Source organism: Rhipicephalus microplus, chromosome 3 (assembly GCF_043290135.1).
Source record: "Rhipicephalus microplus isolate Deutch F79 chromosome 3, USDA_Rmic, whole genome shotgun sequence".
Lineage (NCBI taxonomy): Eukaryota > Metazoa > Arthropoda > Arachnida > Ixodida > Ixodidae > Rhipicephalus > Rhipicephalus microplus.
The window spans coordinates 268,897,276-268,913,962 of record NC_134702.1 but is presented as its reverse complement, the minus strand read 5'-3'; the positions used below and the strand labels follow the sequence as shown (position 1 = coordinate 268,913,962).

General features: G+C 45.4%; 1 protein-coding gene across 4 annotated transcripts in view; it reads left to right on the top strand.

Annotated features, from left to right (window-relative positions):
* Window positions 1-16,687, top strand: part of LOC119168106 (protein RER1) — a 107,947-nt gene that overhangs the window by 15,359 nt on the left and 75,901 nt on the right. For all 4 annotated transcript variants that reach the window (XM_037419526.2, XM_037419521.2, XM_037419539.2 and 1 more), the window contains exon 3: window positions 12,344-12,422. In XM_037419526.2, the coding sequence (XP_037275423.1) occupies window positions 12,344-12,422 (79 nt within the window). The remainder of the gene's footprint in view (window positions 1-12,343; window positions 12,423-16,687) is intronic.

Sequence of the window (16,687 nt, the reverse complement as noted above, 5' to 3'; positions counted from 1 at the left end):
TCAAGGGCTAGATTGTTCGTGGGGAAACTTCGTTATATCAAGGTTCTCTCCCATTGTTACTTTGTTACATAGAGGTCGCAAACGCATACGCTTCTATGGAGCAATGGCGAGGAATCGAAAAACTTCGTTATATAAAAGAATTCGTTATATGGAAGTTCATTATAAGCAGGTTTAACTGTAGTGCAGCACACGGCTTGGAATTCACAATAAATGATCTAAGTCCGCTAGAAATCGCTTTCTCTTTCCTGGACAAATGATGGAAGATGCTCAAAAATCACTCATATAAGGCCATCTATCACCCATTGGCTAATTCATACATGGCGTGCTCGGTCGTTACAGAGGTCGTCAAGGAAGGTCGTGACTTGTCCACGCGTGCAATCGTACTGAAAAAGACGCGTATTTGAAGGAAAGAAGTGCTCAAGGTCACGAGACTCGCAGGACCTATTTTTCTTGCTCCTGCCACACCTCCTTGCTTAGCTTCCAGCGCTTTCGTCGGGGCAGGAGAAGAGAGATTGTGATTGCAGCGTGCTTCAAATCTTGTAATTCCGGTCGTACTGGACAGATTCTTAAAATTTTTGCGGCTTTGAATTTGTGAGGCAATAAGCTCTTCCAGTGAGTTCATCCCATGGTTACTTAAAAAAGTGTTTCAAGGCCCATTTAAGCTTGCCGCTTTCTTCTACTGATTATCTGTATGACAGTGATGCAACAAAGGTTCGCTTATATCATGGGACCAAAAGCGCACAAGTTACTGTAAAAAAGAGGGTGTTATTTTGCATGACATTATACGATACCAACACTATTTGGGAGGCATGCTGTCTGGATTCATTTTTACCATCTGAATTCTTGAAGGCAAACCTTAAGATAGGCACACAGATGTATCTGCATAAATTTAACTTAATATAAACATTGCGCACAGTGACTCCACTTGTAATCAAATTAATGTCATTCCATTTCCTGTTCTTTTCAAAGGGACAATTTATGTGCCAAAGTGTCAGAGTTTTCGAGACAAATATTTTATTGTAGTGTGATGACTACTGTACAATATAAGCTTACCTCAAGCACAATTAAAGCTTATCACGTAATTGATAAGCAACAGTGCTGCAGCTAAACACCTAACAACACTAAAAAACTTTATCACTGAGTTGCTAAAACGTTGCATTACACAATATATAATATTCTTCAAACGACGACAAGTGCACATTACGACATGCTTCAGCGAAAATGCGGCACCTACACCGACATGATTGTGGGAGACAAAGAGTTCGATGACAATACACAGCACTCCGGGCAAGTGCCTGAACTGATCTTATGCAGCATATACAGCCAACCAAAGCAAAATCTGTGCTGGGCAACCGTACAAGCAAACATACTTGGGCTATTAGAGTGGGACAAACCGCGTTTTGAAAATGAATGCTGTGGGGTCTCAATTGGCGAGCGCCACGCCACGCTCTTGAAGTGAACGGACACAGTGGACACGGTCAGTACAAACGAAACAATACATACATTTATGTAACTAATTTAGACGACGATATTGTCCGCCGAATCAATACATCAGTTGTTATCAACACACTAGGACATCCGTACCCACTATTTCCGTACACCCCAAAACACGACAAACACACAATAACATGACAAACACAATAACACACCAAGGCGGCGGCGCCAACGCTTGACTTACAACGAGGGGTCCCCAGCACGAAGGCCGCAGTACCATGCACCGAGGACCCACGCTGGAGACAACCGTTCGCGGCAGTCGCCGCGCGCAAAAGACTCGCTCTACTCTTGCCCACCAAGAAGGCTTGCTTCTGCCAGGGGTCACTGCCGGTGCTACATCATGATGATGATGACGATAGTGGTGGCCAACTCTCGCGAACACGCCACCTATCACCCGGTGGTTGTCGCCTCCGAAATATGGCTTTTGTGCAAGACACGTGTGCCACCCGGTGCAAACAACTCTACAGGAGGTGTCAGCACCCCACATTCCCCCAACCTTGAATGAAAGCATATTAGGAAAACAAATAAGTCAGCTACACAAGCTATAAAAAAAAAATTACAACACATGTCTCTGCATTATGCCCGTGCACTACGACACCGCCGCCGGTCAACACTGCTGCACTGTCCGGCTCGACTTCACCTCAGTACCGGTCCCGAAACAGCAAGGTTGTTGTCGGCATGATGATCCGTCTCTCATGCTGACCCGTCTTCCAGTTGCGACCAGCACTCACGAGGGCGCCGGACTGCAGGCAGCTGCGCAGGTCCCAGGCATCTCCAACGACCTACCTTATGACCTCATTCTTGGCCAGCGGCACTGATGATGCACAGAAAACAGCCAGCTGAGGATTACAACACTCACTGCGTACGTTCCAAACACTCGAAAGAAAACAATAGAGCAGGGCCTAGAGAAGGGAGCTTCGGGCTTCTCGGTCACGTGGTACGATGGTCAGTACTGCTAGCCAATACATCGGCGGCGGCCGAGACGCCCATCAAAATAAAACAAAAATCACTTTTTGCGAACTCGTGCATCACAAGATGAAAAAAAAAGCACAGCGCAACACCTCAATGCTACGATCCACCTAGTTGTGCCACGTGCAACAGGCGGCTGCGCAGAGCCTTAGGCCTAATGAGTCGCTCGGCAACAACCGGCACCCACCCAGCCTAGGCGCAGAAGTAGCAGCCGCGAGGAGACATCCACTCTGTGAGGTGGCCCTATCGCTCGCCGCACACAGCAGCTTACCGAGCAATCGACATCCACCGCCCCGGCATCGAGCCGCAATACAAGACAGCAACGACGCCCGGCTCTGAGCCCAAAAAAGATAGGAGAAGCTATTTAAAGAAAAATCGGACCACCTACGAGGCTTCCGTACTCACTCGTTTCGGGCCTAGCCTACAATTCACATGCTTTAGGCCTTGCTCACTTCAGGATGCAGACCACATGGCTCTCGTCAATTGAACAACGTTCTTAAAAAACCAATCAAACAACGAAAAAAAAAAGCACTTGCGAGCAAAAAAAAAAAAAAACTCGACATGCCAACAAGTTCAAACACGCCACAACAACCAATCTTCTCGCTCTCAATAATGCACACTGCCGACGCTAGCAATGAAGTCCCCTCTAGGCCTATTCTTCCCCGGCTCTAACAAAAGGTTGCACCGAACAGCGGAAACTGTCGCCCGATACTCCAAGAGCTCCACGTTGGGCAGCCAGTGTTGGGGTCTCGAATTGGCGAACGCGCCACGCCACGCCACCCAAGGCGGCATCGCCAACGCTTGACTTACCACGTGGGGCACCCCGGCACGCAGGCCGCATTACCACGCGCCAAGGACCCACGCTAGAGACAACCGTTCGCTGCAGCCGCCACGCGCAGAAGACTCGCTCAACTCTCGCCCACCACCAAGGCTTGCTTCCGCCAGGGGTCACCGCCGGCGCTACACCATGATGATGATGACGATAGTGGTGGCCAATGGATGGATGGATGGATTGATGTGTCTACCCCTTTAGATTCGGTGGTGGCTAATGCCACCTAGCCATAATACTTAGTGAACCAACACTTAGATTTATCTTTGTTTTTTCTTTAAATAGTAAAGTTGACAAATGGTACTTTGCCGTGAATGGCTTAATTTTCACTCGTGCCTTGACTTTAGCCATCAATCAGACAACCTCCTTCTAGTTAATTCTACCCGCTTAAGGTCAATATTGCCCTCCCTGTCCCTAAACCCCAGTGCTTTGAAAAACTCTGTGCCATCATCCTGAACTATAAGGTGAAGCCCTTTACAGAACATTATCAAGTGTTCGGCAGTTTCCTCCTCCTTTCCGCATGTACTGCAGACCGTTTCTACCCCTTCAAGTCTGGCCCGATATGTCTTGGTTTGGAATACTCCCGTCCTGGCCTCAAATAGTAGAGAACCACCCCGAGTATTATCATGGATCCTTTCCTTGGCAATTTCCTGCTTAAAAGTTTGATAGATCTCTAGTGCAGACTTATTAATCGTGCCAATTCTCCACACGTCAGTTTCCATTTGCTTCACCTTTTTCTTAACCGATAGTTCTTTTTTGTTTGGCCCCCTGCTGTTTTTTAAGTACTTAGCCGTCAATTTTCTGGTTCACTTCCTCCATTTTGTATCAACATTCTCCATGTACAAGTAGCTGAAAACTTCCCTAGCCCAACGCTCCTCCCCCATTTCTCTCAATCGCTTCTCAAATTTTATCTTGCTGCTGGCTTGCCTGCCCTGAAATGCTGTCAATCCCAGGTCACCTTGTACTCCCTGATTTGGTGTATTCCCTGATTTGGTGTATTCCCGTGAGCCCCTAAAGCAAGCCTATCTATACCACGTTGCTTAATTTCTAATCTTGCTTGAACTTCTGATCTTATGCACAAGACCGCATTGCCAAACGTCAGACCCAGAATCATGACCCCTTTCTATATTCCTCTCACAACATCATAGCTATTGTAATTCGACATTGCCCTATTTTTCATCACTGCTGCATTCCTGTTACCTTTAGTTGTTACGTATATTTCGTGTTCCCTTAGGTACTCGGTCCTATTGCTTATCCATACGGCCAGATATTTGTATTTATCTGTTATCAATAGCAGGACCTCCTGTATCCTAAGCTCACTACCTTCATTATTATTAAAAATCATGACTGCTGATTTTTTTTTTTTTTACTGAATCTGAAATGTAACCTATCTCCCTCATTACCGCACAAGTCCATCAATTTTTGCAAATCTTCCTTGTTGTCGGCCATTAGCACTATGTCATCTGCATGCATTAATGATGGAAGTGCCTGTTCAATGAGTTTTCCTTGTTTGACGAAAGAGAGGTTGAAGCCAAGTTCACTTCTTTCTAATTTGGCCTCTAATCCTTGTAGGTACATCATGAATAACAAGGGCGACAAAGGACACCCCTCCCTAAGCCTCCGTTTTACCTCTGTGAGCTTGGATACCTGTTTTTCCCACTTTATAACTACCTTGTTGCTTTTATAGATATCCTTTAAAAGATTAGTGACTCCATCTTTTACACCTAGTATGTCCAGTATTCCCACAAGTCCTCTTGAACCACGCTATCGTACGCTCCCATGATATTTAAAAATGCTAGCCACAGGGGCCTGTGTTCTTTTCTACTATTTCGATGCACTGCGTCAGTGAAAACAGATTATCTTCCAACCTCCTGTGTTTCCGAAACCCATTCTGCAGTTCCCCCAGCACCCCCTCATCCTCTATCCATGCCTGCAGTCTTTCCTTTATAATCTGCATCGCCAGCCTGTAGACCACTGATGTCACTGTTATAGGACGGTAGTTGTTTATGTCAGCTTTGTCCCCTTTCCTTTATAGATCATGCTCATCCTGCTAAGTTTCCATCCATCGGGGACTTCACCATCGATTATTGTTTTGCTCACTACCTTTCTCAAACTCTGTTTAGACTTGATAAAGACCCAATATCTTTATCAGCATAGTTTGAATTCCATGTTGGCTTGTTGATGTACTACTAGGAACCCTCTTGTCAGCCCTTTTCCACTCTCGTGAAAATGGAGCCATTGTGCCACTTGATTTATCCTTGTCTATTATGATCCATCCTTGTCTATTATGGTGCATAAGGCACTTTTTTGTGTAAATTTTTCTGTCACCCTTGTTCTTATATATTCAATAGCTTCATCCCCTTCCAGCCTAGCACTTAGAGCTGTAGTTATAAACCTCTGCTCTAGGCCTGTCTGATTTTTTAGGGAGTTTAGATGGTTCTAAAATTTTGCAGCTGCTTTTACTATTTTTATGTACTTCTGCCAGTCACTGAGCCTCCTTTCTTCTAATCTTTTCACTGATCAGAAGGGATGCTTCCCTTATACAGCTTAAAAAGATGTCCCATTTTCTTTCAACATCGTCTGTCGGTTCACCCCGCTGCTTAGCATGTCTGTGTTCCCTAGCGGCTTCCTGACGTTTTGATATGGCTCTCTTAACTTCCTCATCCCACCAACTCTTGGGCTTGTGTCTTCTTTTCCGGGGTGACTTCTCATGTGACTTAGCAAGCTCTAGCTCAAACAGTCTAATTAAATTTGTGTATGTCCACATTGTTTTATTATCGTCAGTGATTACTGTCTCCATTCGTTTAGTAGCTATTTCTTTTTGCCTTTCTGAATAATAATTTTCCTGTAGCTGCTCATCCTGTTTCCTTCCCACTTTCACTGCTCTTCCAAAACTTGGCTTGATACGTTCGTGATCACTACTCAGACTTCTGGAGCCACATTCATCTATGTGCATTCCCCTGAGCCTATCATACATCCTATGTGACATCAGTGCATAGTTTATGGTCGACTGCAGCCATCCTACTTCCTATGTTATTTGCCCTTCACACTTCTCAGTACTGTTGCAAATGATCAAATCATGCCTTTCACACATATCTATGATCATTTCGCCTGTTGGGTCAGTATGCTCATTTATATCTTCTATGTGTGCATTCATATCTCCTAGTATAGTTATCTCACACTCTCCTCCTGATTCCTCAATGTCCTTTGATATACACTCCACCATTGCCTCGTTTTCCTCTCTGGCCTTTGCTCCCGTCCACTAGTATACCAAACCAAGGAGTGTCATCCGCCCAGCTACTTTCCCTCTTAACCATAAATGTTCCATGCATCCCTGCTTGACTCTTTGCCGACCCATACTTTTATGTATGAAAGCCCCAATACCACTCCCCTTTCTGCTGCCTTCTGTTCTATAACAATATTCCCATACGTAGTCCGGATTGCAAGATGGCTGTTCCATGTCCTGAAGATGTGTCTTCACAACCACATATACAATCAGCTCCTCCTGTCTCAACTGCTCTTCTATCTCTTCCCACTTTAATCTATTCCTGCCACCCTGCATGTTAATATAGCCTATGTCGGGTTAGCATGGCCCTTGTGCTTACGTCGATTTCTTCTCCCACGGACTCCCTGTGGCTTGAATATTTGGACCCCTTTAGGTCCGTCTTTGGCTACACTGTTGGCCTCAGGGCTCTGGGTCCCCCTAAAAAAGCTGTCGCTTGACTACCCATCCTATTACCAACCCTCCTGCCTGTCGCACTTCTGTAATGAATGCCATCCTGTGCAAAGGGGCGAGCGCCGGGCTCATACACATCTTGGTCCATTTCCATTACGCTGTATACGAGTTGCCGGCTCTTACCCCTGATCACACAGTTGGCCTCCACTACCCTCCTTTCAATCCCACGAGACTGCCCCCAGACCTTTGGGACTGTGCATATGGTCACATGCACACTCCCAGAGGCTTCTCTGAGCTTACGCATCCCATCCTCTGTCCCGGAAGGTTCTGATCCTTGCCCTTCAACACATCATTGAGTCCAGCATGAATAATGACGAGATTTCTGCCCTGTTTGCTGTCCTCTACAACCTTCTGAGCTTTGGCCAGTGCATCCACCATGTTCTTCTCTGACTGGGCCTCCACCCTCACTCTCCCATCTTCCTTCACTGTCGGGAAAATGCCATCCCTAATCCTGGCCACATTAGAGTCCAGCTCTCGCGAACACAACACCATCTATTGCCTGGTAGTTGTCACCCCCGAACTACGACCTCTGTGCGAGACATGTGCGCCACCCGGCGCAAACAACTCTACAGGGAGTGTCAGCATCCCACAACGTGCATATGCCCACATGCTAGCCTTAGGTAGCTGGCAGACGACCTGGGTAGCACTCCACACTAGGCGCTCTTGAGCCAGTGGCCACCAGCTGGCGACTATACCTGCTGCCAGTTTGCTGCAAACCTGGGGAAACAGCAAACCTCGCTGCTGCTATCGCAGTGCCGTTAGCTGAAATACGTGCCTGCTGAAAAGTAGGCGTGTTTCACTCTAACTCATTTGTGGCGTGCGAGTAACTTTTCACACACTTCTGTAAGGACACGGTTTACTTTCGTGTTATACCGATTCTTATGACAGAGTTGTCAATCATGTTTTCTCTTTACAGTTAAACCTGAATATAACGAAATAATAAATTCCTGGAAAAATTTGTTATAAAGAGAATTTCGTTATATGCAGGTTCGGTACGAACGTTTGAAAAAAATACAAATAAACAAAAGGGGGACTGAAGGCAGAGCTAACCCAAAACGCTCATTTTACATTAAAAAACTGCATTATTATTGCGATAGTAATTACATGGAGGCTCTTGGCGAGTTTTTGCCATCACCGCCATGTTCCGTAACAAGCAGGGATCCCATTCCTGCGCAAGTGTGTACCAAATAAGGTTTGCTGCGCCAACCTGATAAAATCAGCTTAAATTGCGCCAAACTGTGCCAAACCATCTATCTCAACGGTCCACAACCTGTGACCCGCGGGCCGCATTAGGCTCGCAGGGCAGTTTTATGTGGCTCTCGGAACGTCAGAAGTCTTGAAATCGCTAGACACTGCAATTGCGGCAGTATTTAAATAATATAATTGATGTTTTAATTACCGGAGACAGTGCTTGAGTCTAATGAGAGAATTTTTTACCTTCCTGCAAACAAGCCATTGCCGCTGCTTTCAAAAATTGGCCGCCAGTACTTCTGTGGAGCAGGGAAATGCAACCTCATTTCGTGGTGGGACTGCAACCAAAGCTCTGAAGAACACAACTGTGTGTGCCTGTGCCTGTTTTCTGTGCCTGATCTGTCCGCATTGACAAAAAAGCAGCTAAATCCGCTCCAGGCTTTTCGAACCTACCACATTTTATTCTAAATGAGTTTAAGAGGCGTTCATGTAAACGTACAGTATAATCTCAGTGATGCGAAACTGCAGCAGATATGTATTTCTAAATTCCCCAGCCAAATTTTACTATGTTCATTGGGCCTCAATTCGAATGTTCCGAACACATTTCCTAATCGTGGCGGGTGATATGATCTTTAGTAGCACGGAAACCGCCTAACGAAGGCCGAGAGCAGCGTACTCAAAGCTTTGGAAGTACGCGTTCGACTGGCACACTACAGTGCGTGTGATTGTCATTGCCACAACTGCTGAGGACGAAAGCGCTGTTGCTCCGTACACGATCATGTATGGTGACAACGTAACTGAGAAAACCCCAAAAGTGTGCGCTCGACCAGTCAAAGCAACGCTGCTATTCGTAAACTCTGCGGACAAACCTGTGGCAGATGCTATCGTAGATGACATAAAACAACTTAGTTTTGAAGGCGCATGCGCAGCCAAGTGCATGGGGATACTAAAATGAACTACTGTTTGCCGCGACCGTTGTGCACAAAACTATGGTCGCGGTGACACGATCTGCGAGCTCCGGGGGCACACAGCGTTAGGTTAAAGGCAGTAAATACGTAAAAAATAAAAGTTGCAGTTGCGCCGCAAGGGCCAAGCAATAAGTGCGACAGCAACAACTTGGAATGTAACGCTCAGAACGACAAGCAGATCGAAACGTGCAGCACGCTACTTACTCAGAAATGACGCACGAAAACTGTACTCGCTGTACGAGAGCAGACTAACAGGTTTTACCGCTCGACAGGTAACGCCATGTTCAAACAAAAACGATGCACAATACATAATCACAGGTGCAGATGAGTACAAACTAACAAGTGTAGTGAAAGATTCTCCCACCAAGATAAGCACGTGTCTGTGCAGGTGGCTTTTTTTCTGTGAGTGTTCATATATAATAGATACCTATACATATTGGGTGAAGGACGTTGGCGGTGGCGACGGCAAAAAAACAGCCTGGACTGTCCATATGATTGCTATCGCAATAAAAAGGGGCCAGACGCGTTTTGGTGTTCCTGTCGAAAGAATGTAGCCGTAAGGAGAACTTTGACCTGCGCTTGTACGGCAGCCAGCTGCGCTGTCCCGTCCGTTCAGCTGTGTCCCAGGAATACACACGCGAGTTGTTTTGACTGAAATAGCTTCTGCTAGTTGTGTTGATCCTTTGAGACTCTCACCTTTGTGAAAAACTCTACCCTCGTGTGTTCGGCTACCTGTAGCCACCATAAGGCCGCAACTCTGATGTTGGCGTTTGTGATTGAGACCCTCCTCCCACCCCCTTTTGTTTTTCGCGATGTTTTTTGTTTGTTTGTTCTTACGTTTTTATTGCCCCCCCCCCCCCCCCTCTTGCGGAAATCTCCTGGATTCAGAATTCCATAACATGGCAGGTATGTAAAAGCGTTTTGCGGATATCTTTTATCGCAACAGTGGTATCTGCTTTGATTGCCAGGGGCGCCCAAAAGCGTGCGCTACGACGCACTTTGCCAACTTCGCGGCAACCTCGCACGCCGCCGCCATTGTCATTATAGCTAGTAACAAACACTGTAGCAAGCTACCCCCGAAACATCAAAACAAACCATCGATAACAAGAATAACGATAAAATACGGCCGCCGCCTCACTTCCGCACGAGAAGTTTCTGTATGCGTGGCGAACAAGTGAGGCAAGAATTGAGGGTGCTACTATGTTGTGAAAATCATCACAATATTTTCTCGTTTTCCAGAAACCTGCTGTGTTTGAAAAGCGCACTCTTTTCGCAAACGACGCTTGTCCTGCGAGCGAAGTGATCTTTGTGCACCCGGCAACCAAATGCAATAGTTTCGGTCAAAGTCGAAAGCACGCTATTCTATCCACCCCCCACCCTATCCGCGGGTCAAAGTACACGTGGGAGATAAGCGCAAATGGGGCATCGTTACGAGCTGGGCGCTAGGCGCAGGCGGCTTTTTTTTTCTTTCTGGAGCTTTTATATATATATATATATATATATATATATATATATATATATATATATATATATATATATATATAGATACGTATACATATGCGATGAATGGCAGCGGCAATGGCAAAAAAACAGCGGAGAATGTCCAATATTTTGCTATCGTAAAAAAAAAAAGCAAAGCTAAACGTCGTCGGGGACCACAGCATGCGCGTGCAGTGAAACTATACACCTGCGCATGGCTTCGCAAATGAAGAGTGAACAACACAAACAAGGATACTGCGGAAAACTATTTGGTAAAGCGCCTCCATATGCAGCGCAGCCCCGCATACGTGACGCTAACTTAAAGTGTGGCACTGCCAACACGCTAAAGTAGTTCTCTTTTTTTTATTTTGGTTTGGAGTGGCGGGCACACCCGCAGCAGCGCCGGCTTGCGGGGTACAAGAACACTTGCTCTGAGCCTTCTCTGTAGAGGGTACTTGTTTGTAGGAGTAAACGAACCCTTTGGAAAAGGGCGTCGTTTGCTCGTATAAAAGGTGCGAATGGCAATTGGACCATGTTGTTGCAAGCACCCACATCAGTGATTCTTTCTGGTCTAGCATGTCATAGTAAAATTCATACGAATGTGGCTTGTTAGGTTTAGTCTAAAAATACAAGCTTAAAGCGGCCCTGCAACACTTTTTGAGCATGGTCAGAAAATGCTGCCGATCTGAAGTAGAGGCGCCGACAACACTCGAACCAAATATTATAGCGCAGCATGCAGCCTGGAATTCACAATAAGTTATCAAAGTCAGCTGCAAATTGCTTTCTTTTCTCTTGACAAATCATGGAAGACGCTCAAAAATCACTCGTACCAAATCACTCGTAGAAAGCCCATCTATCAGCCATTGGCTGATTTGAACATGACACGATCGGTCGTTACACAGATCGCTGCGGGAGGCCACGACTTATCCACGACTTGTCCACGCGTTCGTGCACGGTCACACTGAAAAAGCCACGCAACTGAAGAAAAATAAAAAGAAAACAGTGCTCAAGGGCACAAGGCGCATGTGACGTATCTTTTTTTCGCCCCTACCATTCCTCCCTGCCTAGCTTCCAATGCTTTCGTCGGGACGAGAGAAGGGAAAATGCGTTTGCAGTGTGCAAAAAAATCTTTGTAACTACGCTCGTACTGGGCGGATTCTTAAAATTTTTGCTGCGTTGAATTCAACGAGGCAATAAGCTCTTCCAGCGAATTCATTCCATGGTTACTCGAAAAGGTTCTTCAGGGTCCCTTTAAGTATACACTTAAATGTCACTATAACACAGCTGCATCTTGCACGATAATAAGTTTGTTATATTAGAAAATTTGTTATGAAGGTATATTCCTCACCCTGTATTTATTGCATGACTATTCTTTACCTACCTCATTACAACCAATATATTCAGATCCGTTTTATCAACGTTTGAGTCTACTTGCTTCTTTAAGACGTACTGGTATCAATGTTGGCAACCTTTTTATGGCAAGGGTAGCCAGTCCCATAGTGACCAGAAATATCTTTTCTCTGCTAATGAGTGGAGCTGAGCATGACACTGCTGCAGGGCATTGAAATTGGGGCCATTACCCAGTCCACAAGGTAAATGGCACCATTGTTTTGTGGCATTGAAATGAGTCATTCTCTGACAAGCCCTGTGGTTGTCATTTCGCTTTCTATTTTACAGAGGACGGTCCTGAGCTTCCCACGAGGGTCAATGAAGAATTTCGACCGTTTATTCGTCGGTTACCAGAGTTCAAGTTCTGGTGAGTTGCACCAAAACTACCAAATGTTGTCCTTACCAGCTGCTGAGATGATTGTAGTTTCATGCACACTCATAGTTAAACCTCTTTAATTGGAACTTGGTAATACAGTAAATTTTGTTTGAAATAATTTCTGTGATCTCGTATTTTATGATGTGAGGGGATAAGTTGAAGTGGCTGTCGGCACCAGCCCAGTTAGTACATTTTGTGCACTATGTGGCAATTTCTGGTCCAGATTTTGCTGCAAACCCATAGAACTGGTGGCCCTTTGGAGTCATAAAGCAGTGTGGGAGACTCGTAGGTTGAAAAAAAAAAAAAAAAAATCTCGTGGTTCTCTTAAATGCATGCCAGCAAAGTAGAAGAAATGCAATGCAATCATTCGACCATTTTTTATTATAAAAATTGTGTTGTAGCGCAAGGACAGCAAAACAGAGACACAGCAACACACACCACAGATGCTGTGGAGTTTGTTTTTGTGTCTCTGCCTTGTGTTTTTGCGCCTTACTATGATTAGTAGTAGGCACCAACTAGACCAAGGGCAATTATTTCTGCAGAGCACTTTTCGTACAATCAATCAATCAATCAATCAATAATTTTACAGCTGAGTCTCATTAATTCAAACTCAAAGGGACCTCTGACTTTTGTTTAAACTATCAAGAAGTTTGAATTATCAGAAATACAAACATAAGACTCGGTGGGAGGAGTGTGGTGTAGTATAGTGAAGTGGTGGTGTCGGTGAAGTGTGGTGGCACCGTGGTGTTATGTACAACGTGCTCGGAGGCGACGGCAGCGGTGCTTCTCAATTGAGCTGCGGAAAGATGATGGTGACGTTGGCGCGAAACGTCACGCATGAAACTGCGGCCCGCCAAAAGGAAGAGGAAGTGTGCGCGAAAGGTTGCACTGCCAATGCACGAGGGGGAGAAGAAGAGGAAGACGAGTCGGGGGCAGAACGACATCAAGCTGGCTGAAGTGCAGATCCTGGGTGTCGCGCGACTGCGGTGTCGGGTTCCGGACCCGACCGCGTGAAGTCAGGCAAGGCCAGGACGCTCCAGCTGCCCACGGTGTACTCGGAGGTACGCGGCCTTCCAGAGTTCCGGCCTTCCAGAGTTCCGGCCGTGACTGTTCAAGGTCACGTCCCAGGTGTCCGGGCTTCGACTCCAATCCCGAACCAACCGTGGAGGGTGGAACCTTCCGCGTGGTGATCATCTCCTTGAAACGAGCCAGCATCAGCAAGCGGCCGCAGTTCTTGCTAAGGCAAGGGCTACCTCGTCTTCCGCCAAGCGTCGCCGTGCTGGTCAGCGCGTGACTCCAGCTGCTGAAACATCACCAGCATCCGCCGCCTCAACCCACCATCAACGCCACCGGTGACTGTTGATTTTCATAAGCATTATAGCTGGACAACTTACATCACTTGTTTTAGTTTGTCAGCTTAGACTAGGTGTATGTACATTGCAACTTAATCTTTTTTTGTTCCTCTTAATTATGCTTAAAGTTTCTACTTTTCTTTTCTTACTTTAAATGGCTTCATCATTTCTCGGCTCTGAGGCTTTCTCTCCGAGCAACAATTTATGAAACCGTAAACCTGCATCACAAGGTGACACCACACATTATGATTAGGCATTGATTTTATTACATTTAAAAATTTTTAAGCATTTTCAGACCCTGAGGCCGCGTTCACACTTGGCCTTGAAAAGAGCGAAAGAGGCGAATGTCTCCGAAAACTGGCTTGTTTCGTCATCCAAGCGGCCAGAAAACCACGCCGCACAGCCGGCATGCAAAAATCGTTCTGAGACCGATTTTCACGTGGCCGGAAAATCGTTCCGAGACCAATTTTTTCGCCATGCGAAAGCAGATTTTGTTTCCGCTTCACGGCTTTGGTGCGCTACATCAAATCACGTGATCTAACCAGCCGGCTCCAGGTTCAACATGGCAGCAAAGGTGTTAGGAGTGGCTCGCATCGGCTCAAGTCGCAAACTACCCGTGCAGCACAACGAAGCTTGACCGTCTCAATGATGACGCGTTCATTCAGATCCTGGCTTGGATTACGATCGCCAAGAACTCTGGAATTAGATGGTGCAGCAGCAGCGAGTCGGCATGTCCCGTGTATCGCGTTTGTGTACAGCCTGCTGAATCCACCAGTGCATTGACTCGGGTCGTTTCTTCTGGCTTATCTCCCGAAACAACATTTGAAAAGGTGCGAGCTGCTTCATTTTAGTACTTTGCATGAATAACTAGAACACAGTACGAAATTTAGTGCTCAGAAAGCAGACAATATTGAATTCATTCCCAAGGTTGCGACTGCAGCAGCCGGGTCAGGGGCAGACGTGTGCGGTCGTGGTTTTCCGGTCGCTCTTGCGTTTTAGTTTTGGCTTCACTTCTCAAGTGCGAATGCTAACTGCACGCAATGAAATGAACAGAAAAGTGTAAATTCTGCAAGTTTATTGGCCATTTACTGCTGATCAGACCTTTTATAGAAGTGGTAAATGGCCAACTGCTTCTTTGCTATATGTGCCTTCAGCACAAAGCTCTCTCTACCAGTTGAGAAGCATCCCAGTTTATTATGAGTGGTCTTCATTTCAAACATTTCTTTATTAGCAAAGTCATTTTCCTTAAAGGCCTAGGGCGTCTATTTTTTTATTTTTAGACTGGTATGGTTATATATGCATGCACATTTTTAAATAGTAGTGGGAGAGCAGCAGATATTTTTTGGTATAGAACAGCAAGAAGTATGAATTAACTGAACGGTGGAGTTTGAATTAAGAGGCTTTTAAATATATGTAAAGGATAGAGGGCCAATAAAAAAATTGAATTGTGCTTGAATTATCGTGAGTCTGCTGTATTTCATTGTAGTAGGAGAAGTACAGGACTAAAAACTAGAGAGCTTCACGAGATGCCGATTTTGTTATATGTCGGTAAAGCAGCACGAATGACAGACAATCATGTAAAATAATAGCAAGTAAACTTACATGCACAACATCACATGAAGTAATACAAAATTTATGTAACAAGGCAGTGAATATAGAATAGTTGAAATGTATAGTCCTGAAGTACATGAACATGAAAAAGCAAGAATCGATGAGAAGAATGGCCAAAATTCCGCATAATGTATTATTCAGGAAAAGTAATGAGCTGGGCGAAGTGTTTAATGTGTTAGTTTTGTTTAGACGAAGAATTATATCTTCACAGTTTAATAAGCCAAGTAGAGAAGGTAGCCTATAGGACAATGATTGTTCATCATAAAACAGTTCTAGGGCCGGGTACAGGCCAAACTTTCTTGTGCCTGGTTTGTCGAACACTCAAGTTTACGTCAAGTTTAGCAAGAGTAAGGGGGGTATTGGTGCCATGCTTGAAGGGATGCTGAAGAACTTTTCTAAAAGAAATGACTTAGGAGCGTCTAAAGGCAGTTTGATCCCTTCTGAATTAGAAAAGCGATGTGAGAGTTCTCAAAAGTGAACGCCAAAAAGCTCCTGATGCTACAACCGCGAAAACACTTACGACATCGCCAACAATAATGTCGATCCTTCCTAAACATGAAGTTTGATTGAATTCTAAAATCCCTTCAGCTTCCCTTTAACAAGCTTTTTATAACACAACATCAGCCTGTAATTGTACAAGGAGAAAACTGGAATAATATGATATTTTTTAAAAAGAAGTTTTGTAGAGGACAGTGTATAGTAGCAATATGTTCTATGGCTCTTTTCTGTAGCTTGCGCAAGTTCGTCACTCTGGTAGTGCACCACACTATGCTACAGTACGGTAAAAAAGATACCAGTGCGTTGGATATCATAATTTTCACTTTAGTAGAAAGAATAGATCGCGAACGTGCAAGGACACCAATGGCCGATGGCCCCGCCACTGTGGTCTAGTGGTTAAGGTACTCGGCTGCTGACCCGCAGGTCGCGGGATCAAATCCCGGCTGTGGCGGCTGCATTTCCGATGGAGGCGGAAATGTTGTAGGCCCGCGTACTCAGATCTGGGTGCACGTTAAAGAACCCCAGGTGGTCTAAATTTCCGGAGCCCTCCACTACGGCGTCTCTCATAATCATATGGTTGTTTTGGGACGTTAAACACCACAAATCAATCAACCAATGGCCGATGACATCTTATAGTGAAGGTTATCGACACGTACATTCCTCCTAAGGTGCCATGAAAAATATACTCCAAGGATACCAACATTTCTACATATATTCAGTTTGTTAACTGGCTAGGAGAGGCGGCCAGGTTTTGTCGACCTTGCAAGAGGTGGCGCTGGCGTAGCGTTGAGATCG